The following is an 18,078-nucleotide window of genomic DNA, read 5'->3' on the forward strand; positions in this document are numbered from 1 at the left end:
TGGGATACCCTTCCTCGGCCTTGATTGCTTCGAGGTGAAGAGCAAGGATGTGTGGGGGCCGTGCAAAGTCCTAAACCACGGGGGGAGGGGCATATGAGCGTAGGCGAGCCTCGGAGTGGAAGAAGAGCTACAAAGTGAGCAATGGGGGGGGGGGAAGATGAAAGTGTTGCCCAACACGAAAACTAAGTAGAGGTTGGGGGGCTCTAATTGGGGGTTAAGCGCAATTCTTCTCGAGTGACTTGGAAGTACACATTATTGTGTGCAACATATAAATAACTGGAGAGGCGAAGCTGAGGGCCTTTTGAGCATCAGAGGCTTCAGGCTCTGCACTCTGCTCCCGTCCCTTGCCTTTTTCTCTCGCCACTCTCTCTGCCCTAACTCAGCCTTTCCGACATGAGCAAAGACGATGATCAGGTCCCGCCTTACTCCATGGCTGAGCTTGGTGCCTCCCTTCCCGGTAATCCTCCCCTCTTTTCTCCCTTGCCCTGCTCTTTCTTGTCTCTTTTTTTGTGCTCCGTTGTTGTAGTCGGCTTTCACGCACCTCTTCCCACAGCTTCTATGCCCTGCATTCCTATCTTGAAGCTCCTGCCTCGCTGCAATGTTGTTCTTTCTTCCTCCTTTGTGGAGTTGTTGTTGTGTCACGTTTTTCTCCAACATAGATACATGCGTGGTGATGGACGAGACATGTATGCATGATAGGAACAAATGTGTAATCGATTTTCACAAAAGCTTGCTTTTTTTCCCCCAGCTTATACGGTTTCTTGAAAGGCCGAATACGTCAGAGAAGTTATTAATCTTCAACATCTGTTTGTGTTGGCGTCCGTCCTTACTTCTGTTTTTAAGGCCTCCCCCGCATGTTTAATCTCCTGTCCTCTCATCTACAGAGCAGGGAAAGAGACCTTCTTTTTTTAGTGGCGGTTTGATTCGTCAGACGTTATTACAAGCCGCTTTGCTTTTTTGGTGAGATTAGGGGACTTTAACCGATGGACGTTTGTGCCATTAATTTTACCGACTTCTAATGCCAATACTATCCTTGCTACCTTTCTCCCTTGCCATTTATATATAAGTAATATACTTCGATTTCCAATTCTGGATAGCTAGCTGGACAACATGAAGCCAAAGGTGCTTGTTAAGACTAATTTTGGTGAAGGGCTGTTATGCATTAAGGCCTCACGTGATACATTTAACTGCTCAGTATTTAGTAACAGAAAGTTTGTGATATGTTTTCAGTTTGTCACAATGCATTAAGTACAAATTCTTGTCTTCCTGTATAACAATGGAATAGAGCCTTTAGATTAGCCTGGCCGCTTCAATATAAAAGACATGGTAGAGGTGAGAACGACGAAGAAGAGGACATTTGAATGACATCAACACACAAGGCTTTCAATAAAATGGAATTTCTGGAAAAGTGCCATACAAATGAAATCTTACGTTAGCATCTTTCTTCCACTCTTGAAGCTAAAATAGCTAGCAGAAGTAAAGAGTTCTCTTGAAGGAGTTCTTGCCAAAGCTATGAGTGACATTGACACTATGGAGAAAGGGTGCAAATATAACCCATAGTAAAACGTGGAAATGTATTGAGTTGTTGCCGATGCCCATTTCTTTGATAAACCTCACGATTTGATGTATTCGGCTATGTTTCCTCCAATAAGAAACTTGTCCTTGTAAGTGAGGGATTTTGTTTGCTATGTACGATGTGTGGTCTAGTGTGCTCTTAAACCTAGAGTTTCTTGACGAGTTTAAGATTATTGCAAAGTTTTATAATTGATGTACACTTGAAACGGCGCGTTATGTATTAACTTGACAATGTCAAACTTTTGTGTTCCAACTAGTGTTAGTTTCAAATCATGGGTTCCCTATTTTGACAATGGTGTTGTGGATAGAGCATTATCTCCTAGTAGTTAGTTTGAGCTTCATGCCTATTACGCTTATCAATGCGTTCAATCTTTCTTGAGTTTGTAAGGAGCAGAGGGGGGACCAAGACACCGAGGGTGTCTTCTACCTCAAGTATCCTCTTGATAACTCCCCTCTATCCTTTAGTCTTAGTGGGAGATTTGTTCGCTCTAGTAGGACCGAGGAGTGTACAGTGACGATTGCTTGCGATAAGGTTACTGTGAGTGTAGATATGCTTGCAAGCGACAAAAGAGGACGAGGCAGTGTCCACACCCTAGGTGGGCCCACTCTTGAAGCATCCATTACATTTGCTATTGTGCTAGCCAAGTAGTAGAGAGCCCACCTGACGAGTTCCACCCTAGCAAACTCCTTGTTTCCAAGGAGCTCAATTTCGATTGGTATGATAGGTAAACATAACCTTTAGTACACTTATCTTGGCTCAGCTAGTTTGAGAGTTGTTACATCACAATTCTTGCATCCATTCACTTTCAATAATACAAAGGTTGTTGTTGGATCATTGATGGAGCTACTACTAGCGCAGATTGAGACACCATAAAAGAAACCTCCACGCTAGCCAAGTAGTAGAGAGCCCACCTGATGAGTTTCACCCTAGCAAACTCCTTGTTTCTAAGGAGCTCAATTTCGATTGGTATGATAGGTAAATATAACCTTTGGTACACTTATCTTGGCTCAACTAGTTTGAGAGTTGTTACATCACAATTCTTGCGTCCATGCACTTTCAATAATACAAAGGTTGGTGTTGGATCATTGATGGAGCTACTACTAGCGTAGATTGAGACACCATAAAAGAAACCTCCACGTCTCCTTTGCTGTTGTTGGCTTGCTATTTGTAGTGTTGTTGGTCTTTGGATTCCCCTAACATAATGTCTCGTGATATTTCTTGTTGAGGGGAGCTTTTGGTTCATGGCCCTTGCTCATTAGCTCAAATTTTGTGTGAGCTCTTAAGCGGTTTTGTCTTTGGCCTTCAGCTTTGAACATATATGTATGTTACTGGCTTGCTATAATGTTGTTGGTCTTTGAATCCCTTGGTCTAACGTCTCTTGATATTTATGTGAGAAGTGTAGCGGTAGGAATGGAGAGAGAAACAACAAACACTCACAGGAAAACTGGAAACAAGAGACTTGCACAAGGATCTCAGGAAAACTCTACTCTATTGCCGGAGAAAAACCTCAACTTGTGAGTGAACAATTGTCTGCTGAGTTGAGAAACAAGGGAGGGACGGGGCCCTATTTATAGGGTCACCCCTGCCCCAAATGGATCGTTTAAGGGGGGTAGGTGGTTGACTACGAGGGCTGACTTGGTTTGCAACATACCGACCAGTAGGGTCGGTTGTTGTGGGCTGGTCTGAGGCCTAAAGGCCCGCCAAACAAGGTGCCAACTAGGCGAACATGTGCAGCCCAGTGGCAGCCCCTAGGTAGGCTGATGGCACACCCTACACAGACTCTAGCAAGCCTTATAGACCCCCACACCTTGCGCGACAAATGGCGGCCCCTTCGTGACATGTGGCGGTCCCTCCACATCCTCGAAACAAAGACAAACAGCCTCACACAAGTTTGTGCATATGCAGGCCTTCATGATGAACCCCCTCTGCCTCTCTGGGGCGGTCAAACCCACAACAATGGCCCTGACTCTTCTCACATGGGCGGGTAGAACCACAACCAAGGCACTCATTCAAGGAGACAGGAGATGAACTCTAACACCCCGTCTCAGGTCCTAGATCATGAATCATCTGAGGGAGCTGGAATGATCACCAAGCAGTTGCTGTGCCAAGGGCTCGATGAAGAGGTTTTGCCTTGTTGTCCTTTGTCTTGCAATACGTCAATTGGACTAGGTCATCGAGAACCTTTTTTTAGACATATTCATTGGATATCAATATGCTTGGTAAGGGCATGAAACACGGGGTTCCGGGCAAGAGCAATACAACTTTGATTGTCACTGTGGATGACCGTCGGGGAAACCCAGTCTCTCCAAGCAACCACTGGAGCCAAAGTGCCTCACAAGAGTTGGAACATGCATCATGATACTCTGCCTTAGTGGAAGATAGGGCTACCATCGGTTGCCTTTTATTGCTCCAAGTGATAGCGGCTAAGACAATACCTAGTGGTGGAATGGCGAGTATCGGAATCTCCTCCCCAGTTTGAGTCACTCCAACCTAAAAGTTGGATCCTGGAATGTTGTTTGGACTGATAGAACAACCCTCGATTGCAAGACCTTTAAAGATAGTGAAGATCCACATACCAGCGTCTTGATGGGTCTTCCTAGGTGTGCATGAAGGAATTGAGAAGACCAATTGAGGAGCCAAATCAGGGAACCAATCAACTAGCTGTATATGCTTGCATCTAGTGGATCATTGGGGTCATACTTGGACAATTTGGTACTGGGGCCCGTGGGTGAGGAAATGGCACGACATTCTGACATATGAAAAGCCTCTAGAAGCTCCTGACTATAGCGTTTCTGGGACACAAAGTATCCTCCCAGTCCCTGTGAAATCTCTAGACCCAAGAAGAAGTGTAGACGATCGAGATCTGTCATCTCAAAGGCCTGAGAAAGAGCTGCCTTGGTCTGGGCAATATGTGTGGCACGACTTCCTGTAGTGAGTAGATCATCAACATAGAGGATAATAAGGGAAATAAGTTTTCCTTGACGGTGAATTTACAAATTGGGATTAGATCGAAGTGTTTTGGAACAAAGAACGCATCAATCTTCTGATTTCATGCTCGAGGAGCCCATATAAGGCTTTATGTATGTATTGTACGCCAATGGTGTAACATGTATTTGTATTTATGATGGACACCGACCGATTTGTTATGGCGGAGGATCATCTCAGTAGAGAGGACTAGTCGAGCTGGAGCCATTGCTTTAGACGGCATCGAATTTGGACATGTGATACTTATTCTATCAATAAAAATATGCACACGTGTCTAGGTCCTAGGGGCAATAGGATGGGAAGGTGTAGTCATAAGATAAGGGTAGGTGTAAATGGAAAGATGGAACTTGAGTAATCTCAAGGGATATTAATGAAAGGGTATCACCCTTTCATTGTGAATCTCACATAGCATTCTTCATTCACCTTGCATTCATCTGCCATCTCTCTCCGTAGAAGGGAGAAGAGGTCATTTCAAGTGTTTTCTGAACACAAACGAAGCGGGAGTCGGATAAGTACCACCGACTCTATAACACTTGACTTTTTCTATAAAATAAACCCCTAAGGGGAAGGGATATTTAATAATGAACTTGTCGTTTTTCCTCCATTATTAGAAGAAGATAGGGAGAGAACACCATCACCTCCTCTTGAAGAGGATAATGTAGATGAGAGTTACATATGAGTATGATAACCCACGTATAGAATTACCTTCATCTCTCCTTCAAGAATCTCTTGATAGAGAGTTTAGAAACGAGGAGAGAAATGAGTCCATCCAAGAGCAAGGCATTGAGTTTACGCCTTTAACTCATAATCCAAGTGCAAGAGGGAGAGAGGAGTCTCCTGTTGATAAGCTGGTTTCTCAGCTTAGCCATATGATTGAACAGTCCATTATGACAAAATTAGGGACTAAGAGAGTGCTGAATTTTGGGGATGACGAATTAAGTACCCCCTCAATGAGAGCTAAATTCTGACCCCGAGAGAGAATAGAGTTCCCAATGTATGACGGAGCAAGAGTGGCGGATAAAATCCTCAATTGGATTAGCAATTTTGAGCTATATTTTGCCCATTAAGATAAGACCGACCACGAGAAGCTTGCTCTTGCCACACTACATCTACAGAAGGATGCTTTGATGTGGTGGTCTTTATCACAAACGGGAAAAGAGCCTATTCTTCAATGGTCCAAATTCGTAGAGCAGCTTAAGGCCACTTTCATGCCTCCGAGGCATGAAGAAGAATTGACCTTCCGTTGGGAAAGGTTCAGGCAATTCGATAATGAGAATAATGCTGAATTTACAGCTAGGTTCTGGAAACTCTCTTTAGACTTACCTGAGAAGAGCGAGGATGATAGAAGGAAGAAGTATTTAGCATCCCTAACCCCAAAAGTGAGGTATGAGGTTGAAATGTTCAACCCAACCACCTTGAAAGATCTCACGTCCTGGATGGATACCATTTCCTTCCATGACTGATGATGAGAAGAAAAAGCTAGTTAAGGAGGGTAAATGTTTCGGATGTAAGAAACATAAGCCAGGGCATCCGTGGCATAAATGTCCTACTCTATTAGCTAAATTTGCCAAAACCAATTCTGAAAATGGAAAAGGCAAAGCATCCAAGCAGGAGGGTGAGGCTTCTACCTCCTCTTCCCAAGACTCTACGGTGAACATAGAACCAAGAGTAAATGCTATCCATTCAGCCAACACTAGTATATGGATGTGTGAATTGAATAGAGAGTAGGCATATTCATTGTAGAGTATGGATAGAGAATAAATATTTTATCCTCCGTGTAGAGACTCTGATAGGATGAATAGGGCTGAAATAGAAGAGTTGGAAAAAGAGATTGAAGGTCTATAGTTTCTATAGACTAAGTAGTTCTCCATCGCAAAATCATCGATAGCCAAGGTCTACCTAGTTCAATGAAACATTTGGGTGAGAGAATCGTTTTAATACTGATCAGTTTGTTGAGAACATGTTTCAGCTTATTGAGCAGGTTACTATAAAGAGATTTCAGCAGTTGGTATTCAAAAGAGAATTTTGAGTATGAAGAGATATTGAAGAGGCACTGCAGTGGTACTTCTGCATTTTGAATATTCAGCATTAAGACGAACTAGAACTTGAATATGAGATTTAAGTTCTTATTCAGAAGAGAGTGTGTACTACCAAGAGAAGACTATTTGCAGATTATGAAGAGGAGATGCAAATGCAGAAGTAAAAGGGAAGCGTACTTAAGAGAAAGAGACAAGAGAGGATCCAAAAGAGGACTTTTGCCCATTCAAGCAGGAGGGAGTGTCATGACGAGAAATCACCAATCCGTGATTAGTAGGCATTAAAATATTATTATATATTATACACCAATGGTGTAACATGTATTTGTACTTATGATGGACACCGACCGATTTGTTATGGTGGAGGATCATCTCAGTAGATAGGACTAGTTGAGTTGGAGCCATTGCTTCAGACGGCATCGAATTTGGACATGTGATACTTATTCTGTTAATAAATATGTGCACACACGTGTCTAGGTCCTAGGGGCAATAGGAAGGGAAGGGTGCATTAAGATGCATTGAATGGTAGATGCATGGGTCATAGGATAAGGGTAGGTGTAAGTGGGAAGATGGAACTTGAGTGATCTCAAGGGACATTAATGAAAGGGTATCACCCTTTCATTGTGAATCTCACTTAGCATTCTTCATTCACCATGCATTCATCTGCCATCTCTCTCCCACCTTGCATCTAGGTCGAAAATAGAAACAAGTACTCTGACGAGGGCGCTCTTCCCCATTGGAGGGCCAATTGGCATTCAAATTTTGCATGCATTGCATACATTCGCATTCTCGAAAAGTTTGGTTCTTCACAGAGGTATCTTCTGAGAACCGAACCTGAAGCTTCCCTTGCGGCCTAGAGAGGTGGGGAATCATCTAGATCACTGTCTGGGGAAGTATCAAAAACAGTTGTCGGGGCTGGAGGCGTCGAGGCTGGGAGCAATGAGGAAGAAATGTCGGTGACACCGGAGTCACGAAGAGTCTCAATCATCCAACGAGGTACCTTTTGAGAACCTAACCCGGAGCTTCCCCTGTGACCTTGAGAGGTGGGGAATCATCTGGATTACTATCTGGGGAAGTATCAGAAACAGTTGCTGGGGCTGGGAGCAATGAACAGAATCACCACTACTGTCATCATCCACGGGCTCTGGGAGAAGGGGTGGGGTAACATTAATGACGGAATACAGAAGCTACATCCTTTGCTGAGGATAATCTCTCTCTTGGAAGGATCATATAGTCGATAACTTGTAGATTGAGAATTGTATCCGATAAAGATCGTTTGAGTAGACTTCACATCTAACTTCCCCCTCTGCTTCTTGGGAATGTGTACACAGGTGTCACACCCAAACATGCGGAAATAGGAAACATTAGGCTTCTAGTGGAAATAGGCTTCCAAAGGAGTTGCCTTGGGAACAACAGATGTTGGAGAACAATTCAGGATATGAACTGTTGTGGTAGTGGCTTCAGCCCAAAGGAACTGAGGAACCTCCCGGTGAGTCATCATGGTTCGAGACATCTCAACCACGGTACGATTCTTGCGCTCAACAACCTTTGCTTTAGAGGGAGTGTCGGTGTTGGCAAATTCCCATTGAATGCCTTTTGTTACACAAAACTCATCAAATGGATGAGAACAGAATTCACCTCCTTTGTCAGACTGAAGAGCTTTCAAATAAAAGTTGGATTTCTTTCTTAACTTAGGCACACCATTCCCGGAAGCGAGAATACACCAGAGACTTTTGGGCCAAAAAGTATATCTACATAAACTTGTTGAAGTCATCAACCAGTAACATGAAGTAGAGAGCCCCGCCAGGATTGGCAACAGTCATTGGTTGACAGAGATCAACATGGACCAACTCTAAAGGTAAGGAAGCCCGCCGTGAAGCTTGCTTCGGGAATGCATCTCAATGTTGCTTGCTTTGAATACATGAATGGCACTGACCGTGCTTGTTGCCCACATCCAGTAGTCCGAGGACCATTTGTTCACGAGTAGCACACTGGAGGGCATCAACATTCAAGTGACTAAATAGAAAGTGCTAGAGATCACCTTGAAGAGACGACGTGATCGTGGAAAGCACTGACAAAGTGTAAATGCCACGACTAACTGTACTAGTTTGTACCACTTGACCGGTAACATTATCTCAAACTTTCACAGAATTTTCATCAAACAATACTGTGGCTCCAAGTTGGTAAGTCTCATAAACAAACAACAAATTGAATCTGAGAGAGGGAACGCAAACAGAACTCGAGAGGAGTGCATCCCTCCTTTTCCATTGGGCATGATGTCGAGGTTGCCTTCACCACGAACTTTGATGATTGAGCTATCGTCGATACAGACATCACTACGGGAGATCACAAAATCCTTCAGCTCAGCTGGAGAAGGACTCATACTCCCGGATGCCCCGCTATCAACGATTCAGGTCTGGAAGTCTTTGGCTTGGAGAGGCAGAACCCCCTCTCCAACAGAGGACACAAGAGAATCAATCATTTCAAGATGCACAAAAGTGGGAGTGATAGCAGTAGAGGAAGAACCGGGGCCTTTGTTGTTAACCTGATAAGGACACTTTCTTGCTACAATGATTACACGACTGTTCCGCCTTCAGTGCCTCCTCCTCATATTCAGTCCTCGTGTCAGGGGTACGACGTCCTTCAAACTTGCTCGACTGCGGGGCTGCCAGAGCATCAGAGCCACCGCCATGGGGAGAACTTTGAAACTGCTTTTATTGATCCAGCACCATAGGCACCAATTCTTCCCAACCTGAGAGTACTCATCCTGCCACTAGTGATCAGGGAAGAATAAAATGCAACTCTAGGCACAACATAACCACCCCTAGTAAAACAATCGCAACGACTAGGAGCCCTATGACATGATCTTCCGGCCGCTCGGGAGGAAGCTTTCTTGGAGAAGCAATCTAAATTTTCATTTTCAACAGGATTCACTTCTACTTGAGGTTCACGCTCTCTCTCTCTCTTACAAAAACAAAGTATGCAGAAATATACAAATAGGATTGTCTCGACTCTTTCTTTGGCCAAAATCTTGTGCTCCTTGTTCTGTGCACGAAACTGAGAGTTCTTGCTTTGATGTACTTCCTTTTTGTGGAACCACGGCATACCCAAAATGACGTCATGATGTTTGAGGGGTGAAACATAGAACTCCTCCTCATCCACATAGTCCTGGATATGCATTTTGAGCTTTCCAATCAATGGAGTGATTCCCTTCAAAAACATGTTCCACATCTAGAGCTGGTCCCAACTCTTCAGTCTTGATTCCTAGCTTCAAAGCTAGGTCTTCTGAGATGAAACTGTCTGTAGCTCCTTGATCGAATAAGTTCAAAGCACTCTGGTCTCTTACTTTACCCCATGAGAGGCAAAGCTCTCAAGCTTTTAGGTCAACGGCTCTTCCCAACATATTAGGGACTACTCCCACCAATGGCTTTGATGTCAATTTTGGCATTTTCTGCTCCCTCAAGCTCGTAGGCTTTTCGGAGCATTGGGCAGCCCAAATGCCCTTCTCTTTCGCCCTGAATTGTCGCGGTCATGTTCTTCTTGAAGGTGTCTCCATCTTTGCCTTTTGAGGCAGCCATTGTTCGTAGCAAATCTTTATTTGTTTCTTCAACCACTAGGGTTGAGTGGCTTTGTCTTTCGTTCAATGCTCACATGCGTAAATACTTAGATGCAGACCAGTTCGGTACTTTCGCATCTTTGACTTTTCTGAAATTTCCTTGAAGTGAGTAATTTGGAGATACGCCAAAAAGAACTTCTGATTGTAAGTCTCAACCGTATCCGTGGCTGTCATGGATACACCCTCCCAAGTTGTATGAGCATCATCATAAAAATTCTTTGGTAAGAATTGCTTGAAAAACTACTTCGTGAAACTTTTCCACTTCTTGGGTGCTTCATCCACCACTAGAAGAGCTCCCCACCATGCTTTGGTATTGCTTGTAAGATGGAGGCTTACAATTTTCAATTTTGATTTCTCATGATAGTGTCCTGTCTGAAAAGCTATGTCGAAGGAGTCCAAAGCTTTCTCACTTGCCCCATACTTTCCATCAAAAGTAGTAACGGACTTGCCTCCTTGTTTGAAGTCCTTTCGTCTTGTTCCCGTCTGCCTCCTCTTCCTCCTTTCTTGGGATGAAGAGGAAGAAGAAGAAGAAGAAAGAAGATGGGATGGAGCTGGGAGATCTCCGTCGGTGCTTTCTGCTTCGTCTTCCATGAGGGTTCAGACTCCTTCCTCTTTTCTTTGAATTTGAATATCTTTGAATTGAAGGAGAACTTTGGGAACGCTTTCCTAAGGCACGATGTTGCCTAGGAGATCTTTAGAAATTGAAGGAGTTTTACGACCAATTCCTTATCTATGGGAATAAGGAACGTGCCAAGGCATCATCTCCTCGAACAAGTGCTGAAATCGAGGTATCTTTCTCAGGGACTGAACTCTTGGATTCTTCCCTTTATCTAGATCTTAATCAGGTGCAATAGAACGTCTCATACTAGGCTGTCTTGTGGCTGAATTGCCTTGTTTTGAAACCATGATGTCATTGAATCAAGCTTGGCTGAGCCCAAAACAACCAACAGTGAAACCTCACTTCTTCCAAGGAGGTAAATGTTACGGATGAAGAAGGGAGTCGTCTTGACGCACGATGAAGTAAGGGTGGGAGTGGCTTTTCAAACATTAGTCCGTGGTTTAGGCCACACAAAATAAAAAATTATAGTATATTCTATAACTCGAAATGTATTGCGATGAGCTCAAGCGGAGTGGAGGATCCTTTGAAATCGCAAGTGTGCTACCATTGAGGAGTCTTTTGATCGTTGCTACCGAAGAAAGTGGCAAAACCGCAGCTTTGATTGGTGCAATCATCTAGTTAGTATTTAGTGAAAGATGTTTTCCTCATGAAGGATGATCACCTTTATGTGACTCTAGACATGTGGACAAAGGCTTGGAAGCGTGTCATGCCCCTCGTTATGCGGGACATCAGGGTATTTCTTCTACTACAGAAATATATTTCTTTGGCCAGCAATGGGGAAAGATATACACAAGTGTGTGACGGAATGTCTCATGTGCGGAAGTGCAATCGGCACAAGACCCTAGGACTTCTCATGCTGCTGCCCATACCGTAGAGACCACAGGAGAGTAGCGGGACATCGGGGTATTGCTTCTACTATAGAAACATATGTCTTTTGGCCAGCAATGCGGAAAGATATACCCAAGTGTGTGATGGAATGTCTCATGTTGAAGTACAATCGGCACAAGACCCTAGGACTTCTCATGCTGCTGCCCATACCGTAGAGACCATGGGAGAGTATTGCTATGGACTACATCTTTGATCTTCCTAGCTCTAGATACGAGAACTATGGGATATTGACAATCATTTTAGTAAGCTAGCCCACTTCATTCCAGTAGGAAAAACCATTAAGCTAGACCGCATGGTGAGGTTGTTTCTAGCACAGGTTCTCAAACACCATGGGATGCCTAAGTCGATTGTTTGCATTGTTTGATAACATGGGTATGAAGTTGGATTTTTTATATCCATTTTATCCTCAGATGGACGGACAAAGTGAGAATGCCAATTCCACGGTATTGGGTCTTCTGTGTCCAAATAGAAGATCGAATGGAAAAAGTATCTTCCTTTTAATACAATAGTACTCTTCACAGCTCCACAAGGAAAACTCCATTCGAAGTCATTTATGGAAAGGTGATTTTGCCACCTATCCTCGAAACAAAGAACTTCAGTTTGAAAAAGCACGTCCCATAAAGATGAAAGGGAAAGAACAAGTCTTGCCAAAGCTGTCTCCTAGATATTATTGTGAGCCCATTTATGATGTCGTGTATCGACTAGAGTTACTCAAGACTTGGAAGATTCACAATTCTTTTTATGTGAGTTTTCTCAAGAACACTGGTATATCACACAGAAAAGAAAGAATTTAGAGGCAAGATTATTTGTAGATACCTTGTCAACTATTCAGCACTTGATACCAAGTGGGTAGATGAGGACTTCTTTTCAAAACATCCTCAAGTTTTGCAATTGTATCAAGAAGCTTTTCAGTTGAGGGCAACTGATTGGGATGCCACCATTTGGTGCTTCTCTCAAGAAATAAAGAATAATCTTTATTAGAATTGACTTCAGTCAAATAATGTTAGTTTACTAAGAATAAGTTTTATTGTTTTACTTTCGCTTTGCATTAGTAAAAGAGAACTGGGGGATGTCCACGAGGAACTAAGATTAGTCCAAGGGCTAGGAATGCATGCATTTGCTAACCTTTAATGGGTTAAAGTGTTGGTGTTTGTGGAGGACTTGGAAGAGGCCCACAAATGATGGAGCGAGTGCCAAAAAGCAGATCCCACAAGGCCAAAAGCCAACAAGAAGATAGTGCCATTAAGGAGGACCCCACGGGGTTCTAAAAAGAGCATAAAAGCTGCCCCAAGGTGGGCTAAAAGTAGGAAAGCTTAGTTTAGCTTTAGAGAAGCAGGTCTAGCTTTTAGCAGGCCAAGTCTATAAAAGAAGTGGCCTCAGAGCTCCTAGATTCATTCAAGAGTTGTACTCAGCTTCATGGTCTTCTCATAGCAAGTTGTACAAATTTTATTTCTATTGCAATAAAGACCTTCGGAGGGTCTAACCCTTATTTTTGGGTCCTAGTGCTGTGTATTGTCTTCTTCTCTCTCTCCTAGACACCTTCTCTTGTTGCAAATTGCTTTTCCTGGTCTCTCCTCGCCTTACCCACGGTGATGCAATTGATTCCAATGCAGGAGTCCTTTCCAGTTTGCATGCGTGAGCTTCCCATATAGAGAGAGAGAGAGATCCTGTTGCGTTTTGATTCCAGCCCCCAAAGGGGCTGAAAGGCTGCTGCGAATCGGGTTTCCAGTCCTCATCAGTATTCCAGACCGGCTGCGATTTGCAAGAGTCCAAGACCTGATTGCGATTTGTTCTATAAGGCCAGCATCTGCTGCGATTTGATCCAGGGCTGCCGGATTGGATTGCAAACAGCCTCCTAGTTGCTGCGATTGTTTTACCAGGGGTGGTTTTGTTGTGCCCGGAGTTGGTTTCAGTGGATGGTGCAGAGATAAGTGGTGGAGCTTGCTTGGTGTTCGACAAAGGAGAATGTATTTGATCTCCTGACGAAGGCATTGTCTTGGTAGCAGCTTGAACATCTTCTTCAGTGTATGGGTATAGGCCCACAGCTAGGCACTAATTGGGGTTGTTTCAAAAGGGCAGTGTCTGCCTCTGAGCCCCTTTATTGTCAATTGTTTCCTTAGTCCCATTTTTATTCCTCAAAGTGTCAATCTATGAAAAAAGACATTCTTCCAGCTCACGTGACACTAACAAGGAGGGAGGAACTTCACCACATCTTTCCCACAATAGCCAACAAACGATGGAGCCCATGGAAAGCCTACATTGCTTTTTCCAAGCTTTGGGAAACACATCTCACATCTTCGTGTTGTTTGGTTGGAGTATCTGACAGACATTGGCTCATTTTGCAGGCTTGATAGGTTTTAAGGACTTATCTTTTCATGGTTTTATGTACTTTTAGTTGGCTGGCTCTTTGAAAAATAGAGTTATCTATTTATTAGTCTGGAGTTATGGTGGTTTTTGTAGGAAATTGTGGTTAGTCATGGAAGTGTTTGGACTTTTTCAAAGCTGATATGCTCTTGTTTTCTATGTAATGTCAGGTCTTAGTGCTGCAGACCGTGCAGGTTTAGCCAGTGTTCTGAAGGTGAGCTTCATTATGGTATTTCTGAGCTAGTACTTGACATGAGTGATAAAAACTTCCAAAATGATAAGACTGTTTCTTGGGATCCCATCCAACATGAGCAGCACAGTTTCTTCCGCTTCCTTCCATTATAAGTTTTCAACTCTCGTTTTTGTCATGTGTTGCCTGATTCTAGCATTAACAGCAGGTGAATGCAAAAAGGCCAAGTGGTAAGAAGGGAAAAAATGATTAGATGTGATGGCTTTTTTCACGTTAATATAAAACTGTTGATTCAAAAGGTGTGTCTTAGTCCACTGGCATCTCCTCCTTAAATTGCTGTGTGAGTTTTCTAGATGACCTTTAGTTTTGTCAGTTCATAGGAGACCTCAGCTGTATGCATGGGGCTTGGATGTAAGGCCAGGGTGGACTGGATTTGTGTGCACGATAAGCTCAATACACTTCAATGGAGGGGGTCTGTTTGGTATGTTGTAAATAAATTATAGTTTGCTGCACTTGGACTAAAGAGACATGTATGAGTGTATAGAGCTTTTCTAGATGACTTTTAGTTTTGTCAGTTCATAGGAGCACCTCAGCTGTATGCATGGGGCTTGGATGTAAGGCCAGGGTGGACTGGATTTGTGTGCACGATAAGCTCAATACAGTTCAATGGAGGGGGTCTGTTTGGTATGTTGTAAATAAATTATAGTTTGCTCCACTTGGACTAAAGAGACATGCATGAGTGTATAGAGATTTTTTACCTTGAAAGTTTGCAGTTTTCAGTTTTTCTGTGTGAGGATTGACATGTTATAGTCTTATAGCCCTAGTTAGTGGCCCTTGTGATCATCTTATCATCTTGGAACTGTATGTTGTGCTGGGTACTACTCTTCTATTTAAGGTCAGGTCATTTGTAGGAGTAGACTAGGACTCCACAGTTCTTCGATTGCCTGTAGCCCAGACCACTATGCACAGTGGAAAATATAGATTACTAGCCCACAAGATCACATACTGATATGGATCCTACTCTGTGTATGCACACAAGCATGTATGATAAACTCAATGCTCAGATCTGAAGATAGAGTGTGATATATAGTAACCAAAGCTTCAATAGGTTTCCGCAGATGGGACCAGAAGATAACTACGAGTCCTGGGCCAAAATGCCTTCCTTCAGCACCCTTTATATATCTGTGGAGCTTTATTTAGGGGTGAACCCCTTCCCGACCAGAACAGATTGGCCGACTCATGTCACAGACTGCCATGCACCCTCCCTTTTGTGGCCTCTAATGGCCCACTAGCAGGTGCCACATGCTGGGTCTCCATCCAGCACCGTAGAGCACCCAATGAGCCGCATATCCCAGCCAATGTGCCCTGTCAAGGGCTTATGTACAGCCTTATTGTGGGCAGCACCATAACTGTCCCAATATGGGACTGATCTGAACTCTATAGCTCCTAATCTGCAAAACCACCAAGTGTTAGCAAGGGCCTTTTTGGGGGAGCTGGGCTGGTCATCTGGGGCATACATGCTCATGCATTTACTGATTTCCACTATCTGAACTGCTGTCCACTGTCAATGGGAGCAACGCATTGAATGCATTTTCCAAATGATTGTGTCCTCATGAGACCACATACAGCGCTGTGAATGAGCTGTAATTTCTTGTCAGCTCTGACTAATTCATCCTTAGAGAAAGCATTCCGATGCATTTTGCTCAAAATGCATCCCTTACATACATGCTGGGAGTTGATTCTAGAAAGGCATATTTAGTGACATTTTTTGTCTGTGCAATAGCTAAACTTGCATAGCTTACATGGCCAAATCTTGCATACCATAAACTATGCCTCTTTCACGGCAGGAGTAGATTGTTGCCAAACAAGCATCATGCTTGCTGTCAAATCCGTCCAGCTGGTATAATGCCTAGGGACAAGTGCCAATATTGACCATCTGATAATCTTTTTCATGGCCCTTGACTGTACACTTGCCATCTAGCCATCCTCAAATGTGACAGCATGACCTCTTTTCCCCGAAGAGGAATCTGAAAGAATATTCTTCTTAATCCCTGGTACATGATCAGTCCCATCAACTGATGACAGCATTATCTTCCCAACTCCTCTAACACGATGAGAAGAATTGGTGGCACAGGACAAGTTTCAGCCACATTGAGTGATGCAACTTCCTATCTGGCATCATAATGCACACAACAAAATTGCAGTAATGGGGCTTGCTTGCATCAACCTTTACTTTATTTGACTGCTGTCTTGAAGTAGCCTTTGACTGAAAAGCACTTGAAGTTTTACCTTTGCCCTTTGTCATTGGCAACAAATGCTTGATCATTGCCATGCATTGATGGATATTTACTCTTGTTTGTTTCTTACAACAGGAAACTCACTTACTTCTCAAACTTAAGGGGCTGAGCATCACCCCTCAAAGACAAATCAAGAGAATTTGTGAAATGTTTGGTATGTCTCTGGCAATGATAACAAAATCATAGAATTCAGTTTCTTCTTAGGAATAACTTTAAGAGTATTTAGGAGCAGGTCCCAAAGATCCTGGATCTTTGTAAGATGATCAGTCATGCTGTCACATCTTCAAATTTTCAAGCTCCTTGAGAAAAGCAATTTTTGCATCATCGTTGGCTTGAAGCAGGCTATCAAGAATCTCCCATGCATGCTGCGAACTTGACTGATATAGAGATCACAACTAAGGCCTGAACATCGCGTGAATCCCACCTTCTTTGATCTTGTGGGAGCTGAAGGTCATACATTTTGCTGTCCACCTCTGACAGGTGTGGTGCAACATCGACGAAGCTCACCCACTAACATATCCCCATAAATTCTTCGCCATCAACAGATTGTTCCATCCAACATGTCCTCTTGTACTAAAATCCCAATGCATCTCCTCCGCCATTCTGCAAACACAAATTCAAAAAATACTTGCAGTCTGTAAAAATTACCCTGAATCTACACTCAATCCAAGTGATTTAAATTGCAGGAACGACTGGATCTGCAAATCTATTTGGAATATGAAAAAGCCCTAAAAATTGCAATGCCATCAAGGCACAATACTGCAAACGCCCCAATGTACTGACTGAATTTGCCTGCAAATATGGAAGCATACAACCACCACATATAACGAACGGGCTGCAGGTTGGAGGTGTGGAATCATATGGTTGTATGAATGGGCCCCGCAGTGCGTAGAATGGTGACGAAGCTGGTCTTGCACATATTGAGCCAGCGTTGGGCTGGGAGGACTAATGGAGCAAGCAGGTCGTGTACAATACTGAGGTGATGGCAGATGAATGGAGCGATAGAAAGCAGATCGCACATAGTATGGTTGTACGGAAGAGTATGGTTGTATTGAGAATGAAAGAGTTACAAAGGATGACCAAAATGAGGAATATATACTCTACAAAGGAAGCTTACCTGATACTAAAACTAGGGAAAACAACCTACTAATTGGAGGGAAAACTGTCCCATGGGTGTGTTCACACCACATATTTTTAAGATCCTCAGACCAAGTCTCTTCTCTTTGATTCTTTGGTCCGTCTAGTTGGTATACATGGCAGCCCATGTTGGGGCTGTAATTTATGTCAAGGTGGAAAGGCTCCAAGTTCTTTCACTAGCACAGACGATATGCAATAAGTTGTCAATCCGATACTAGATCATCTTGGCTGAGTTCGCCGTCCCCCCACTGTAGCATTCTAGGTGATCATATATGGGAGAGGATGTCTTTCATGTTTCTTCCCACGGATTATGTATTGAGACTAGACGGGCCTAGGGCATAGGCCACATTTGCACTCTATGGGATCTATA

The 18,078-nt window shown here is 43.4% G+C and overlaps 1 protein-coding gene across 1 annotated transcript in view; it reads left to right on the top strand.

The window, feature by feature from the left end:
• Positions 1 to 288: 288 nt before the first annotated feature.
• LOC147905685 (nucleosome assembly protein 1;2-like) overlaps positions 289 to 18,078 on the top strand; it is a 51,261-nt gene continuing 33,471 nt past the window's right edge. Inside the window, exons 1-2 of the mRNA XM_087374018.1 lie at positions 289 to 457; positions 14,255 to 14,298. Coding sequence (XP_087230144.1) covers positions 394 to 457; positions 14,255 to 14,298 — 108 coding nt within the window. The 5' untranslated portion in view covers positions 289 to 393. The remainder of the gene's footprint in view (positions 458 to 14,254; positions 14,299 to 18,078) is intronic.

Source organism: Dipteris shenzhenensis, chromosome 1 (genome assembly GCF_047967505.1).
Source record: "Dipteris shenzhenensis isolate YYH24624 ecotype China chromosome 1, Dip_SZ_1.0, whole genome shotgun sequence".
Lineage (NCBI taxonomy): Eukaryota > Viridiplantae > Streptophyta > Polypodiopsida > Gleicheniales > Dipteridaceae > Dipteris > Dipteris shenzhenensis.